Below are 15,068 nucleotides of genomic sequence, written 5' to 3' on the forward strand. Positions count from 1 at the left end.
TTTTATCGAAATTTTAATGTTGCTTTTATTTTTCGAGTAACCGGAAGTAAGTTGTGCACATGCGTACTAGGTGTGGGAAGCTATTGACCCAAAACGGAAATTCTCCACAGCTTTTAAATCGGTCCGTCCTGAGTTTGGAGGACATATTCCAGCCAAAATGATCAGCAAAGTGATCGGTCAGAAGTATGTGGCTATTGCCAAGTCATGGTAAGATGCTTTTTTTTTTTTTTTAAATCTAACTGGTGGTAAAAAACGGAAAGAAGTCCGACTTCCTGCTAACAATCTCGTTGTGTCCTTAGCTAACATGAGCGGTTAGCCTAGCCGAGGTCATTGCTGTGGGACCTGCTGACTTTAGCGATCAGCTAAACTCAGGCTAAATGTCCCTAAAATGTAATTGTTAAGTAATAATAATAACGATTTACAGCTATAATGTCAACGTTATATATTTTATTTGCTCAGTAGAATACATGTTTAATTTAACCAATTAGCCAATGCTAACTTAACGTTAGCTGACTGACTGATCTCACGTCAACGGCTGAAGTTAACGTTAATGTTTTCGTTAAATATTAGTAAGAAAGACAAGTAGTCATTAATCACTGATTCTAAAAGAGTCAGATAAAATGTCACATTGCTGTCCTGAAGCTGATGCTAAATGGGGAAAAAACAAGTAACTCCTCACATTTGTATTTCTATTGATATTTTCTCACAGTAAAAAAACAACTTATCAAGTTGCTATTTTTTTGCATGCATTATTGAACAAATCGTTTCAGCACTTCTGTCTTCTAATATTCAGTAGGCGCTTAATGTTGCTTAGGTGATTGATATTTATAGTTTTCTAGCTACACACAAAACTAAAGAACAAGAACAGAACAACTTGCTTCTTCAGCTTTACCTTTTAATAGTATTAGGATTTTTGTTTTAATATATTGCATCCTTAGACTAATAATTTGCAGTCAATGTATTGAACATTTTTTCCTCAGATTATTTTCATTAAGGGTATATCCACTTTAAATGGAAGACAAATTTGTAAATCTTGACAATGTTCAATACTCCACAGGATCCCAACTATGGCTGTATGGGGCACAGCCAGTGGCGTAGCTCTGGTCCACTTCACAGACTGGAGATTGATTTTGGACTATGTTCCCTACATCAGTGGCAAATTCAAGGACGAGTAGTGGCACTCAGGTTAGTATGAGGAATGTCAAAGAGAACAGGTTGTGACAGCTTGTAATGAATACAGACAGGTGAAGCGTTAACATTTTTCTGCACCTATGGTATATTTTAATGCCAGAAACACTGTCTAGTGTGGAACGGACCCTCTCAGTCCCCATCCTTTACATCTTAATTGGCTTTAGAGTGGCTTCTACAGCAGTTCAGACTCACATTTTGTACATGTTGTTATTGTTCTGATTCAAAATGCTCTCTAGATTAATAGAAATAAATGGCTAGACAAACTAATCTGGTAATTACACAGCAAACACAGTAGTATTTGCAAGTTAGCTAAAATGTTCATACAGAACAATTTTTATTTTTTTTTGTATAGAATAGTTAAATTATGTTTTAAGACCCTTTTTTCTCATACTCAACATTGATTGTATTCCTTATCTATCTGTGGCAATTCACAGGTTTGAATATGATTCACAAAGGCACACTGGTCTACCTGCAGCACTAAAGGTTACTGTGTAATTGTGTAAGGAAGTGTTTTTACCTTTCAAACTTGGTTCTCCCAGGCAGAGAAATTCAATGTTGAGTCTTTTCACATACTACATGATTATTACTTTTTCTTGACTGCCATGGTGGCAGCATTGCAAGAGAGCCATTGTAATTGCAGCAATTGCAGACTGTCTAAATAGTTGAAACCGGGGCAGACCTCTGTTCAGAGATCACAGGCAGCATTGGGTGGAAGTTTGCCCCTGTTTCTACAGTTAATCCTGTAAACAAGTTTTGTCTGTGCAGCCACAGCCTAATATAAGCATAGACCCCCATCCAGCCAGAATGTTGTCCAAAAAGTATTTGGGCATTGGGTTAAATATTCCTTTATGTCAATGAGAATGGCCAGTGTAGTTTATTCTGAAATAACTCTGAGACCGCCGCATGCAGCAGCTCAATTTCTTGTTTACGTTTTGCTAGCTGATGAGCTGAGAGTCAAAGAACATAACCTTGTGCATGCTCTGTACTCTGTTTTTGCTTTTGTTCACATTGGAACTGTATTGAAGAAGACACACTTGCAAATGCTACTATGTACGAAGTAGGAAAATTGCCAAAGCATTTTATTTATTTATTTATTTTTTTTTTACAGTTAAACTACACATAACATTGTAATGAAACTAAGTAAAAGATAATGTAAATTGAAGTCCATGTGATTTTAATTTTCCCCAAATTAGATCTTTCAAACAGACTGTCTGCATACCTGTTATTTGCAAGTGATCAGATCGCATGTGTGTCCAGATATCACCAGCCTATCTGCACTCTGCAAGTAGCAAGATCTCTGCTCAGCCACTTTGATGCACTTCCATCACTCTGAATTTGATGGCATAATTTGTGTGAGTGTGTTGTGTTGAGTTGCAGGTCACGCAAAAGACACTTCGAAGCGTCCGAAATGAGACACATCCATAGAAATCTGATTGGAATAGCATTTCATTGTACCTCCAAATGTGGCTTGAATCCGATTTGGCTAAAAAAATCAGTCTTTTTTAATTTCGACTTTCTAAAATCAATCTGGATATGCACAAAACAGATTTGCGCTGGGAGTCTGAAGAAGGCTTTAATCGACACATCTAAATCTGGGCATACATAAAATATTATATTAACTCCGGTCCGACACAAAATAAGTGCTTTTGCCTAAATACCAAGTGCTACCTCTGGTTTAAAAAGGGTAACATCATTCTTTTGGTGAAACCTGATGGTGGCAACACACTGATGGGATGCTTCTTCTCAGCATGGACTGGGAAACTGTCAGGGCTGAGGCAACAAGCCCTGGTAGTTTCAGTGTCAGGAGACCAGAATCCAGGACAGTGGCCTATTTTTAAGACCGTATGTTGCAGCTTCTAATAATACGTGAATGCCTGGAAAAACCTTCGACCACTCTGTAGCGTAGTTATTTAGCATAGACATTTAAACCCTGACAATGTTTAGACTTGTGTTTAGCCCACATATGCAAAACTGTTTATGAACAGTGTTGGATGTTGAGTGAGTTTTGGATAGTGCTTATAAAATCCAAACAGAACAATGTGTACAATGTACAAACAAAAAGACAAATGTGCTTTCAAGTGAAATGCTCATACTCAGAACCTTGTCACTTAAACATACCATTTTTCCACTGAACTTGCTGACTGTCCATCAAGCGTTGTCTGTCGCAGCAAAACCACATTTTCACTGTTAAACCTAATGGCTTTGTTTTCCCTTGTCAGGTCAGTGCTGTATTTTACACTAAGACTTCAAATATTGATCAAGACCTACTGCAGCTGGTACCTTGCACTGCGGTCCAATTGCATTCCAGGCTACTGGAAGCTGTCATCTTCACCCTGCAGCGCAGTCAACATTGAACTGTTCACCACAAACATCCCATTAAATGCACTGGAGTTTAGCGTGTCAACGTTCCTCATCCAGTGAAAACATGAATGGAATAATATGAAAACAGAGATGGTTAATGGACTTAGTGTGGGGTCAGGTATTTATTTTAATCCTCATCTGTGTACTGTGGGTTCACAAATGGAAAAAATCTGTCCTCCATGTCATGCTGTAATTGCTCTTAAGAGAAGTAAAAGTATGTGATATTTATCCTGTGTTGTGGCTGTGTATAATTTCACATTCTTAAAATGATTTAAAATGCAGTCTTCCTGCTGTCAATATCGAGTCAAATTGAAGTGCATTTGTCTCCTGAATGCAGCCCCGTCACTGGAGTTGGGCTAGAGCTTGCTTGGACTCAACACTGGAGCAGCTCAATTAAGGACGTAGTAATTAAAAATCCTGAATTGTGCTCCTGATGTGTTGGTATATTCCTAAATACCACAACGGATCATAATCCACAATGTACGCTGTTTGGCTTCTGTGTTGACAGACCTTAGCGATGAAAACAAGCATCAGAACACAGTCTGCAGACTGAAAGCAGCCAAACCATTTGGGAGAGATGATTGTTGCTATCCTGAATTTAGATTTTAGATGGAGGAGCTACATTTTTGGATTGTGTATCTGTATAAAATTTGTGTGTACAAGTCATATTTTTCAAGTGCAACTAAAGATCGCCATTGAGTTACAGAATTACCACAAACCTCATACCTAATGCAGATGTATAAGGACATCTTAAGATAAATGTAGTAATGGTATAAATGTGAAGGACTCAGTTACCAGTATTAGTCCTGCAATAAAATTATATAAAAAAAAGTACATGGGTATAAGCAATGTAAAAGTCATGCAGAATTTGTTACTTGTTAACCTGTATGCAGCAGTTTGATGTTGCAGTTAGTACAGGTGGTGATTTAATACTTTAATAAGTTCATCATTCAGTATGTTTATCATGCAACTGAATCTGCAAAGTAACTGCAACATTGTGGGTTTAACAATTTTTTTCTCTAAAGTGTAGTAAGAGTACAAATCTGCACAAAGCAAATACTCAAGTAAAGCTACAACTAAGTACCTATAATTGTACTTGAGTCAATATATTTAGTTTTAGTATAGTAACAATCTGCCTCTGATAGTGTGCATTGTACAGACCACGTGAGACCCGGAGTGTCATTCGGACTACTTTACAGGAGTGTGGCGGAGGTCTTCAGCTCATTGTGTTACAAGGCTGGCGGAGTGATCTACAGTTGTCCTGACGGGAGACAGACAGCGGAGATCGATAACAAACAACACTCGGAGAAGTATTATGACTGCTATAATAGGCAGCTAGCTGGCTTATCATCTTTTTTTATAAGCCGGAATCAAAAGGCACGCAATCAAGACAACGGCGACCATGGAAAGAAAAGGGTGGGACTTTTAAATGTGTAACGTTAGTCGAAGGAGTTAAAATGAAAGTTTCTCTGCAGGAAATGCATGCACACACGCGTTGTTGAGAACAACACTTAGCAAAGGAACATGTCCGGGTTATTTACACTTTAGTTACTTAACTAAACGCAGGCGTTAGATTGTTTTCAGTTTATTACGTTAGGAAACTTCCAAATTTGAACAGCAGTAATTGATACGCAGGTTGCTGCCACATTGACGTTCCCGGCGCTGCTAGCTTGATTAGCTAGCTAAGTTTCATTGTTTACACACGCAAGACTTACGGTGCGTTGGGCCCCGGCACAGTTACGCCAGTTGATACGTTATCAACATTTCAGATGCAGCACAGTGGTCTTGTTGAAACGAGTAGATGCAGAATATGTTTTACCACCACTAACTTATCTGCTTGCAAGTCTCCTAAATGAGTAGCTAACTTACTTCACTCTCAGCACATTGATACGCTTGAAAAGGCAGCCGGTCTGTTTTATTACCATTAAGTTAACAAATCTACCTCACGCAACATCCACACAGGTGTTCTCATTTACTTTGGCTGCGCCTCTTTTTAAGATTTTGTGGGCGTGTAGAGATGTGCTTGATTGACATCTCCTGACTCGTTGTTAGGGCGGGACAACCTGGCCTGCACCTTTTGATCATTGCATGCACTCAGGTGACCTCAGAAAACAACAAGTTCACAATCAACCTGTGAAGAGGTCCAATCATTCAGAATAACTGAGAAGCCATGTGTGGGTGTCCAAAGCCATAATGCCAAAGTTACTGTAAAGGTCAGTCTTTTTGTGATGCGTTTTCTGTGTTTCTTTGTAGTATACCTGTTAAGCGCATTCTCCACAAGCCCCAGATAGTCCGCAGTCTGGGCAGCAACCTTCACGCGGATGTGAACGCCAACCACTCCCGGACTGCACGGTCGCTCCTGACCAAAGTGCAGCACAGCAGGCACAAGCATCTGTATGACATCAACCATCAAATCAGGGTGAGACAGTGTTTTGTTTTGGTATTGCTGAGGCATAAATAACTGTGCAGCGCTGCATGAAGGAAAATATGACTCAATCAGAATGTGAATGCTCCTCTTTCAGGGATTTCTGGACAGTATTAAATTAGTTTATACAATGGCCATAAACATTCGGCAGTAATTACCAGCCATAACTATATGAATAGGTTTATGTCAGCTTCGTGCATCCTGACACTGCAGTTTTTCTTCTTTGCAAACTTGCACAAGCTCTAACAGGTTACATGGGGGCCTTCCACAGATTCTGGATTCATTAAATTCTGAACTGACTTAGGCACTTCAGGAAGCAGCCACAGTGTTGTTTGAATCCAAAACATAGCATTTGGTATAATTAGTACTGCCAGAAAGCTCAATTCAGGTCTTATTAAACCAGGGCTGGCGAACCTTTTTCCAATCAAAGGCCATTTCAGTTTTTAAAACAATCCTTTGAGGGCCATGCTGAATTATTAAACATATACTGTATATCACACTAACCTCTATTGCAACGGCGCAAACTGTGCTGTGATGATGATGCCACAGCAGTAGGCTGTCCCAAACAGAGATGCATGCATCAGTGCATGTCTCCTCAGATAAAAAATAGAAATAGAAAATCCTTGTGATGCATATTTTATAGAACCCGAGCTGGGGATGTACCTTGTTTTGCAGCTCAATCATTTCATGTTGCAGGTTGTCCAGCACATCAGCTGGTTCGACTTAAAAATGCATAGCAAATATGTTCAGTTCCTTTTGTTTACTTTTCGTGTCCTGAAACCTCTCACCTAATGCCTGAAGGTGTTTTTGCTAACTCACCAGCATATTCAGATGTCATAGCAGGCGGTTGTTCTTGCAGAGTAGGAAAATGCACAGTGTTACTTTTATAGTTGCACTTGCCACAGCTTTAATTTTCCTTCAAATGATTTCACAATTGAAAGCAGAGAGCCAAGAAGCTAGTTGGGACCTTGGAGCTTTACGTTCAGTTCTGAGAGGTACCTGGTGATGTGCACCATGAAGGCCAAATCACTAGGGATGCACCGAATGTTCAGCTCCCAAAAATAATCGGCCAAAAATAGCACTTCTGGTGTTCGGCCTAATAAGTCAAGACACCGATTAAATTTTACCAAACAATTATGTTGATATGTTGGCAGTGTGGAAACAAAGTGTCTGAGAAAGACGCAAAAATCGCGGTTTGCAGACACTGTTCTGCTGAATTGTATCCTAGCACATCCACTCCATCTTTGGCTGACTTCTTAGAAAAGGCAACAAACAGTCTGACCCGCTTTGAGTGTTTCTGTCACTCGTTTCTGAGAAGACGATTAAGATAGCCACACCTACATTTGGAGTGCACATGTTATTTAAGCCTTTATGGTAACTGAAACGGACCAGTGCGAGCTGACAGGCAGGTTAGCGACTATCCTGTCATTTTCCTTCTTTACAAAGACATGTGTTGCAGTATTAGAGTCCTACCTGAAGAGAGGCAATCAAGTCTTCATGTTGTGCGATACGAGAACCAAGTATAAATTAATTGTCCTTATGTCCTTTATATGTAGCTTTGGCAATATTGTTGCTATACATTCATGCCAATAAAGCTAATTTGAATTTGAACCACATACAACATTATTTATCAAATTGGGTCCAACTTGATGAATTTAGTGCGAGGATACACATGTGACAAAATAAGGTGTCTATACAGGATGGAAATGAGATAAATTGGATTATATTCACAGAAAATCTAAAACATATTACGTGTGTCCATTGAAAGTAAATGGACACATAATTTATTTTACCGGACCCTCTTGGGCCACGGACCCACCCACCATAGTCTCTCCAAATCGTGTGGGAAACACTGAATAAAAAGCATATATGGACTATTTAATTTATGAAATGGTAAAACAAAAAAAGGCAACATAAATGGAAAAAATGTGAATGTACTTGTTTGGTATTCTGCTAATTTTTTCATTATTTCCGGCTTCGGCCAAGAATTTTCATTTCTGTGCATCCCTACTGATCACACAGCCTCTTGCTTTCACAGAGTTCCACGACAGGTCTTCCTTTTTGTAAAGCCATGTGAGCATACTAGCACCACTCAGCCATCGCACTTCTCGGTAAACCAGATCTCCATACTCCAACTCAGTAGCTCCTTGAACTGTTGGCTGTTTACTTCTCCGCTTTTGATGAAATTCATGGTGGAAACAGCAGTTGTCCTTACCTTGTTGAACGTCAGGGAATGTGCACACAGTTTCTTGATGTGTGATAAAACTAAATCACTTCAAGACTGATTTCCTTTTTGCAGTCAATCCCTTTTGTGGGCCAGTCATGCCTGGGGCTCCATCTGTGGCAAGGCCACTTAACTTTACCGGTGGAAGTTCAACTTTGTTCATAGCCAAAATAACTTGCTCAAACAAATCATCACCTTTGATAGTGCCATGCATTGTATCAAACCTGCAGTAATCCCACACACAAAAATGTCTTTCAGTGTTTTTTCATTATCTTCAACTGTTATTCGACACAAACTTAAACATTGGAGCAATTTTACTTTACTTTGTCCAGTGCTAGTAGCTCGACAAGGCACTCCTTCAGAAATACTCCTTCTGAATGAGGTTTCAGCTTCTTAGCTAATAGCTCACTCACCACAAAACCCAAACTCTGCAGAAGAAGCTTAACTTTATCCAAGCACACTTGTCCTTGCAACTCAACCAGTTTAGCACGTTTCCAGCTGTAATGACACTCAAGATTGGCCTTCGTCAACACTGTGAACGTGTCCCCAGTAGGCACACTGGCTTGCCTTTTACTTGAACAACAAAATTATCTTTTATCATCTGGAAAGCGCAGCCCACTTTTCCTTTTTTGACAGTAAGCTGATGCATGTCAGCAGTGACAGGTAACATGCCTATTGTGTTCACCCTGGCCATGACCAGCACATGGGAGAAGTTTGCCCTTAGGCCTTTTTGCCAGAAGGATGTGTTGGTCAACTATTTTATGTTATTTGCTTTCATCACAGAAATACAATAATTTAAGGCCAACGTCCAACGTCTAATTTAAGGCCAACGTCCCCTACCCGTGCATTACAACATACAACCTTCTTCCTCTCTGTTTGTTCCTGCCTTCTGGCTAACACTAACTCTCTATATCTGTAATGTCACTTTTTTAACAGTGGCTTTCTTTGCCCTAAAGCTGCAATGGATATTAGTGTTTTTGGACAAAACTTGTTTCTTAAATCTTAGAAATGAAACCCTGTTGCTATTCAAGACTTGTCATAGGTCGTTTTGTTGCCTCTCTTGCTGGTGAACCTCTGTAGACATTGTTTTATGATTTGATATAATTTTATGATATTCAGTGCCTTGTAGCCTGTTGATGTTTAGCTTAAGGAGACATTTGTCCCTCCAAACTATTCTTGAATCATAATAATCATTCCGGTTGATTGTCATGTTTTACATTGTCTTTTCACACTCCGTTGATTTAAATAGGGATGCAACAGTACTGACAACTAGGACTATATGAATGATGCATTTTAAGATAATCCCAAAAAAGTGCAGTGCCAGTTATGCAAAGTGAAACTGATCAGAGTACTGTGAATTTGGCAAATCACTTGAAAAGAATAATTTCTCTGAATGTTTTGCTGCTCGGCTAATGTTGGATAACTTCATTCAAAAACCTAAATAGAAGCTTTTGAATGTAAAATGAACATTGACATTCGGTACAGCCCTCCTTATATAAGTGTTTAGACCTGTACAGTAATCTCTCACACATGTCCAATCTTAAGGTTCTATTTTTATTATGATAGAAAATTGGATTAAGCAGGTCATTCATGTTGGTGTCTCCCTTAAAGGCCAAGCCTGACTTAAACACAACACTACCAGTTCGACAGACGGCATCCATCTTCAAACAACCAGTGACCAAGGTAACAAATCATCCCAACAACAAGGTGAAGGCAGACCCGCAGAAGGCTGTAGACCAACCCAAACAAGTAAGTCAGAGGGCAGGAAACATGCACATTTCAGTTCTTTTAAACTACTTTTTAGAGTTTTCAGGAAACGATAACATCACTATAGAAAGGAAAGTAAGTCATAGGAAATTTCTGCTCCTGCAAGTAGTTTTTTGTACCGCTGACCAACATAAAGCCTGCTGTCTTAGTGTTTTGTCTCTGTCTCTCTTTGCTGTTATGTAAGGAGAGTTGAAAGGTTAATTCAACCTTGTTCAATATCCTTAGAAAAATTCCACATATTCAGTTTACGAAATCTGTGTGTGTGCTTTAATTTTCAGCTGTTCTGGGAGAGGAAATTGAGCGGGTTAAATGCATTTGATATCGCAGAGGAGCTGGTGAAAACTATGGATCTTCCCAAAGGCTTACAGGGTGAGGCTAACTAATACGACAGTCTTGTATGATTCAAATCTGGAAAATTTGTGTAGAAGCGTGACTCTCTGCCTCCCTGTTGCCCTCTGCTTAGGTGTTGGGCCTGTGTCTTCAGATAAAACACTGCTCTCTGCTATCGCCAGTGCCCTGCACACCAGCCCTGCTCCTGTCACCGGACAGCTCACCGCTGCAGTGGAGAAAAACCCTGGAGTGTGGCTGAACACAGCACAGCCTCTCTGCAAAGCCTTTGTAGTGACTGATGAGGACATCAGGTGAGATGTTCACACATGCAACACAGCTGTTTCCTCACTGTATTATCGATATCATCAATACACTGGAAATAAACAAAAGGTGGGATCCATTGCTGGTGACCTTCTTTTAAGCAGATGTTTTTGTCAGTTAGAGGGCTCTTTTATATTTTTTATTTTAAGGTGTCAAATGTGAATAAACTGTAAAAGTGCAGTTCATTGCGGCACATGCACCCAGTAACATGGTAGTGTGATGTGTAAGGCCTATCATTACTGAACTATTGAAAAGTGTAGACGTGGATCAACCTCACTTGCATGGAGGTGGATTGGCTTTGAAAAGATGGCTGTTGCTCAAAACACATCAAACTGTATCAAAGATCGGTTGCCGTTAAAGACCACTAACTAACCACCATGCAGAATATCAAGCATGAAAAGCTTCTGGAGTCAGTTGTCCACGACAGGCCTAAATCGGCCTAGATACCAGCACAAAAAACAAACTGCAGTTCAAACACTGCTACAATGATGACAGAATCAAAGACATTACAACAGGTAAGACAGAACTCAGGGCTAATACCACGATAGATGAAATTATTTACTCATACTTACACTGTTTGATGTCAGTAATACTTGCGCTGGTGATTTCAGTGTTTTAATATTGTTTATACTTGAATGCTTTAAGTAAGCTTTAAATAAATAAGACCTGTTTCCATTAGGGCTGCATGATTAATCTAATCACAATCACGATGTCGTCATGTGCGACTACATAACCGCAAAACAGGTACGATTTGATAAAACAGAAAAAGTGTGTGCTGCAGTCTGCTCATTATCCCCGCCCACACCAGGCTCTCGCATGTGCCTCTAAAAACAGATAGGCCTATGTGCAATAAGAAAAATTATTCAGGAGCAATGTGCCAGTAACTTTTAAGACAACAACCTACCATAACCCACCTTCCCGCTCCTCCGCACCGCGCCGCTAATTGGTCAAAACATATCCAGACGCGCCACCGGATCACCAAGAGAAGTGCCGGTGGGAGAACCGGGAGAAGATAAGGAAGGTTTGGGTTTGGCTCGCTGGCCATTTTAACGTTAGCTATATTGATGCCTTTTGTTGTTCTACATGTTCAACTTCTCACAGAGCCAACGTGCTTGTCGCTGTCACTTTTCGTTAACCGACCAATCACAGCCTGGATGGGGCGGGATGTTATAAAAGGTTTGACGTAGGCCTGCTTCAGCAAACTTGCAAATGTTAAACAATATGATTATTGACAAGTTAGTTCTTAGCATTAACAAATTAGAGACCAATGTAGAGCCTTTTTTCTTGCACAAAGAAAAAGAAAGAAAAAAGATTAAATAAAAACAACCCACAGCTGTAACTGGATATAATAATCAACTAGTGGCAAAATAGTATACTATTATATGAAATTATAATGAATGTAGTAATTAATATATTATTAGTATAGGCTACTGGCAGTATACTTTTAATTTAACATTATACTCTTTATTTAATGTTATAATATTATACTAATACACTCATGTATAGCCTACTAGTTCCTCCTCTAGGATGTGGACAGAGTCTCTGCAGTGGACAGTTGTAGATTTAGCCAGAGCCAGGAAGCCAGTGTGCCAGTATTTGCTCCTTCTAGCCGCCTCCTCTATAGAGCAGCACCATCCCCTTGTTCTGTTTTACATCTGTTTTACTCGTTATTTTTATAAATATTTATCGTTTATCCTTTGTTCAAATTGAGAAATATACATTTCAAAATGTCAGTATCTTGTGCATTTTCCATTATAATCGAGCAAGTAGACTCATAGTACCATTTATTTCATTATAATCAAATCGCAGTCGCAAATAGCAATATTGTCCAAAATAATCATTGACTTTTTCTATAAATTGTGCAGCCCTAGTTTCCATTAATGTCATTTGTAAGCAACAGTTAATATACTTTTAACAAGAGCGAGCTAGTACAATATTAGATTTTTACGTACACATTTTTGAAGGATGCCAGATATCGTCTAATTGGTTATCAAGAAAACCCCAGAAAATATAATTTTTTTTTGTCAATATTGCACACCTCTGTTGCAAAGTGTTTGGTTTTTTTTAGTATCGTGAAGAAAGAAGTTCCTGTTTTCTCTTATCTCAAGGCTTTTCCCCTTTTGTTACCGGTCTACCGTTATGCTGTAATGCTTTCAGAACCATTAATAGTCTCTCCTAAACTCCTAAAGATGTTTAACCTAAACGTCTGCTATATGAAATACTGTAAATGACACAGAAAGTACACACAATACTTGCTCAGTAGTTAGCTGTCGAGACTTACTTACTGTGGGGGGGGGGTTGACTTCACCAATGGTGAAGTGTTGTGACGTGTTTCAGACACTGCATCTGAATGTTGGTGTGATTTATCTATCCGCTGCTGTGGAATTCACTGTTGCGACAGAGCGATCAGGAGTCAGCTAAACTGATGTGCTCACAACATCTTACGCTGAATAATGTTATAGTTAACTAACCCTCCGTGATGTAAATAGTCTGACTAAATAAGTGGCTGTGGCAGATTCAGACCCGTCGCACACTGTACTGAAGCTGTCCTGTGTTGCTGCAAACAACTGTAGCCCAGTGGGTGATGAGCACAGAGACGATGTCAAGATTAAAGGAACACTCGTGCTAAAACTGCCCAGGCTTAAATTGCACTGCACAGTGCTTTGCTTGGCCATCCGATGACAGTGACTGAACATATTAACTTGCTATGCACGTTCCACTATGTTAGATGGTGTTGTAAGTAAACCCTTTTCATCATCATCCGGTCTTTCCCATGATAGGTTTGTTTTCGTTAGTGCTACATTATGTCATATTTCAAGTTCACAGTACCCTGTTTGTTCCTTGTCTGTGTGCTTCAGGAAGCAGGAGGACCTGGTGCAGAATGTGAGGAGGCGTCTCGAAGAAGCCCTCACGGCTGATATGTTGGCTCACATGGAGGACACCGCTGCAGATGCAGCAGCCAACAAAGTAGAAGAGAAGGTTGAACAGGTGGACAGGGAGGAATTATAGCCAAGGTATACAAAACCACAGGACTGGGTCAAGTGTGGCTGAAGCCTTTTCTAGTGGTTCACCTGTTGCCTCTGTTTGGTTACTTTAAACGGTTATGAACTGCAGTACACCCTCTAACATATAATGTCTCTTTCTCATCTCTCCCACAGGCTTGTTTGACATGAAGTTTGCTGGTGAACTCCTTTCATTTTCAAATAATTGACTCCATGAAGTTTTTTAATACACTTGTAATAGACCCTAAATGCAAACATTCTGCGGATGTTGTTAACCTAAACAAAATTATATTTCTTTTTTTTACATGTGATGGTGTAATCCTGAAAGGGTGCTTTGAGTTTCAGTTCATGTTTACCTCTATAAAAGTATGGCAGTTGTGGATGGTGCTCTATACAATGCAGTGTTACATTTAGTTAACAGCTGTTCAAGCTCAAAGTTAAAAACACAAACCTGATATGAGAGAGTGAAAAGTGTGTGTGTGTGTGTGTGTTGGGATGTATTAGTTCATGTTGACAGTTTAACTGAACATGTCGATATGTTGCTCTTCTATATTGTAGTGTTTATGTTTGGAAGCATAGAAAGTTTGCCCTATGTTTATGTGCACACAGCATCCTTGTGGCTGTGACCATTTTAGCTAATCGATTCAAGGTTTTCCAGTTCAACTTAGTGTTGTATTTCTCACAGTAACCTGAGTTTACATGGTTCTGAAGTTTCAGTCATGGTATTTTTATTGACAAAAGAATAATCAGTATTGTTTTGCCAATTACATTTGAGTTTAGACAGTCACAGAAAAAGTGCGTACCCTCAAAGTATAAAACCAAACAACGCTGATGTACCTCAAAACAAGATGTACTGTACCTCATTACAAGATTCATTATTTGTCTCTGTACCACTGTGTCAATGTCAAATAAATGCAGCTCTTTTATGACTGGCGTAGAGGGTCATTTATTTAGTCATTTTCATCCTTGAATTTAGGAGGTTGTGGTAGGTGGCGTTGTATTTTTGTGTTTATGGTTGAGGTCCTTTGTTTTTTCTTTCTTTAAAGCATGGCGTCACATTTTTCAAGTCTCTTAAAACAGTACTCATGTGCCCAAATAATAAGCATGTTATTGGTAACTAATGACTAATGGTTCCCCCTTTCCAAAAGCTTCAGCAGCCTGCCTTGGTCAAAGAAAGTGTGTATATTTTCAATTTAAATCATTTTAGTGCTAAATAATGTCTTTGTGTCGCTATCCCGTCACCCCAGCTCAGCAAGAAACACAAAGGGAATTGGGTGCTAAACAAACTATAATTTTAAGAGGGGATGTCTTCATGGCCAGTGTGGACAGAAGAACACTTTAAACGTCCATGTTTTTGTAACATCAAAAAACGTGAAGCTATCCTTTATTTACTTTACTTATGGTACAAGAAAAGGTGGTGACTTGAAGATTTTGAAGTATCTACACA

General features: G+C 39.4%; 2 protein-coding genes across 2 annotated transcripts; both read left to right on the top strand.

Annotated features, from left to right (window-relative positions):
• The first annotated feature begins 50 nt into the window (after nt 1-50).
• Nucleotides 51-3,780, top strand: LOC119902923 (cytochrome b-c1 complex subunit 10). The gene is made up of 3 exons (XM_038719321.1): nt 51-207; nt 1,058-1,185; nt 3,411-3,780. Exons 1-2 carry the CDS (start codon nt 158-160, stop codon nt 1,173-1,175), a joined length of 168 nt encoding a protein of 55 aa, XP_038575249.1. The 5' UTR covers nt 51-157; the 3' UTR covers nt 1,176-1,185; nt 3,411-3,780.
• Nucleotides 3,781-4,810: 1,030 nt separating this feature from the next.
• mbd3a (methyl-CpG binding domain protein 3a) lies at nt 4,811-14,555 on the top strand. Its single transcript, XM_038719320.1, has 7 exons — nt 4,811-4,968; nt 5,806-5,971; nt 9,813-9,950; nt 10,247-10,337; nt 10,432-10,609; nt 13,478-13,633; nt 13,778-14,555. The coding sequence occupies exons 1-6, from the start codon at nt 4,955-4,957 to the stop codon at nt 13,626-13,628; spliced, it is 738 nt and encodes a 245-aa protein (XP_038575248.1). The 5' UTR covers nt 4,811-4,954; the 3' UTR covers nt 13,629-13,633; nt 13,778-14,555.
• The last annotated feature ends 513 nt before the right edge of the window (nt 14,556-15,068 follow it).

Source organism: Micropterus salmoides, unplaced genomic scaffold (genome assembly GCF_014851395.1).
Source record: "Micropterus salmoides isolate LMB-PRFRI ecotype aquatic unplaced genomic scaffold, ASM1485139v1 Ms_hic_scaffold_14, whole genome shotgun sequence".
In the NCBI taxonomy this organism is placed as follows: Eukaryota; Metazoa; Chordata; class Actinopteri; order Centrarchiformes; family Centrarchidae; genus Micropterus; species Micropterus salmoides.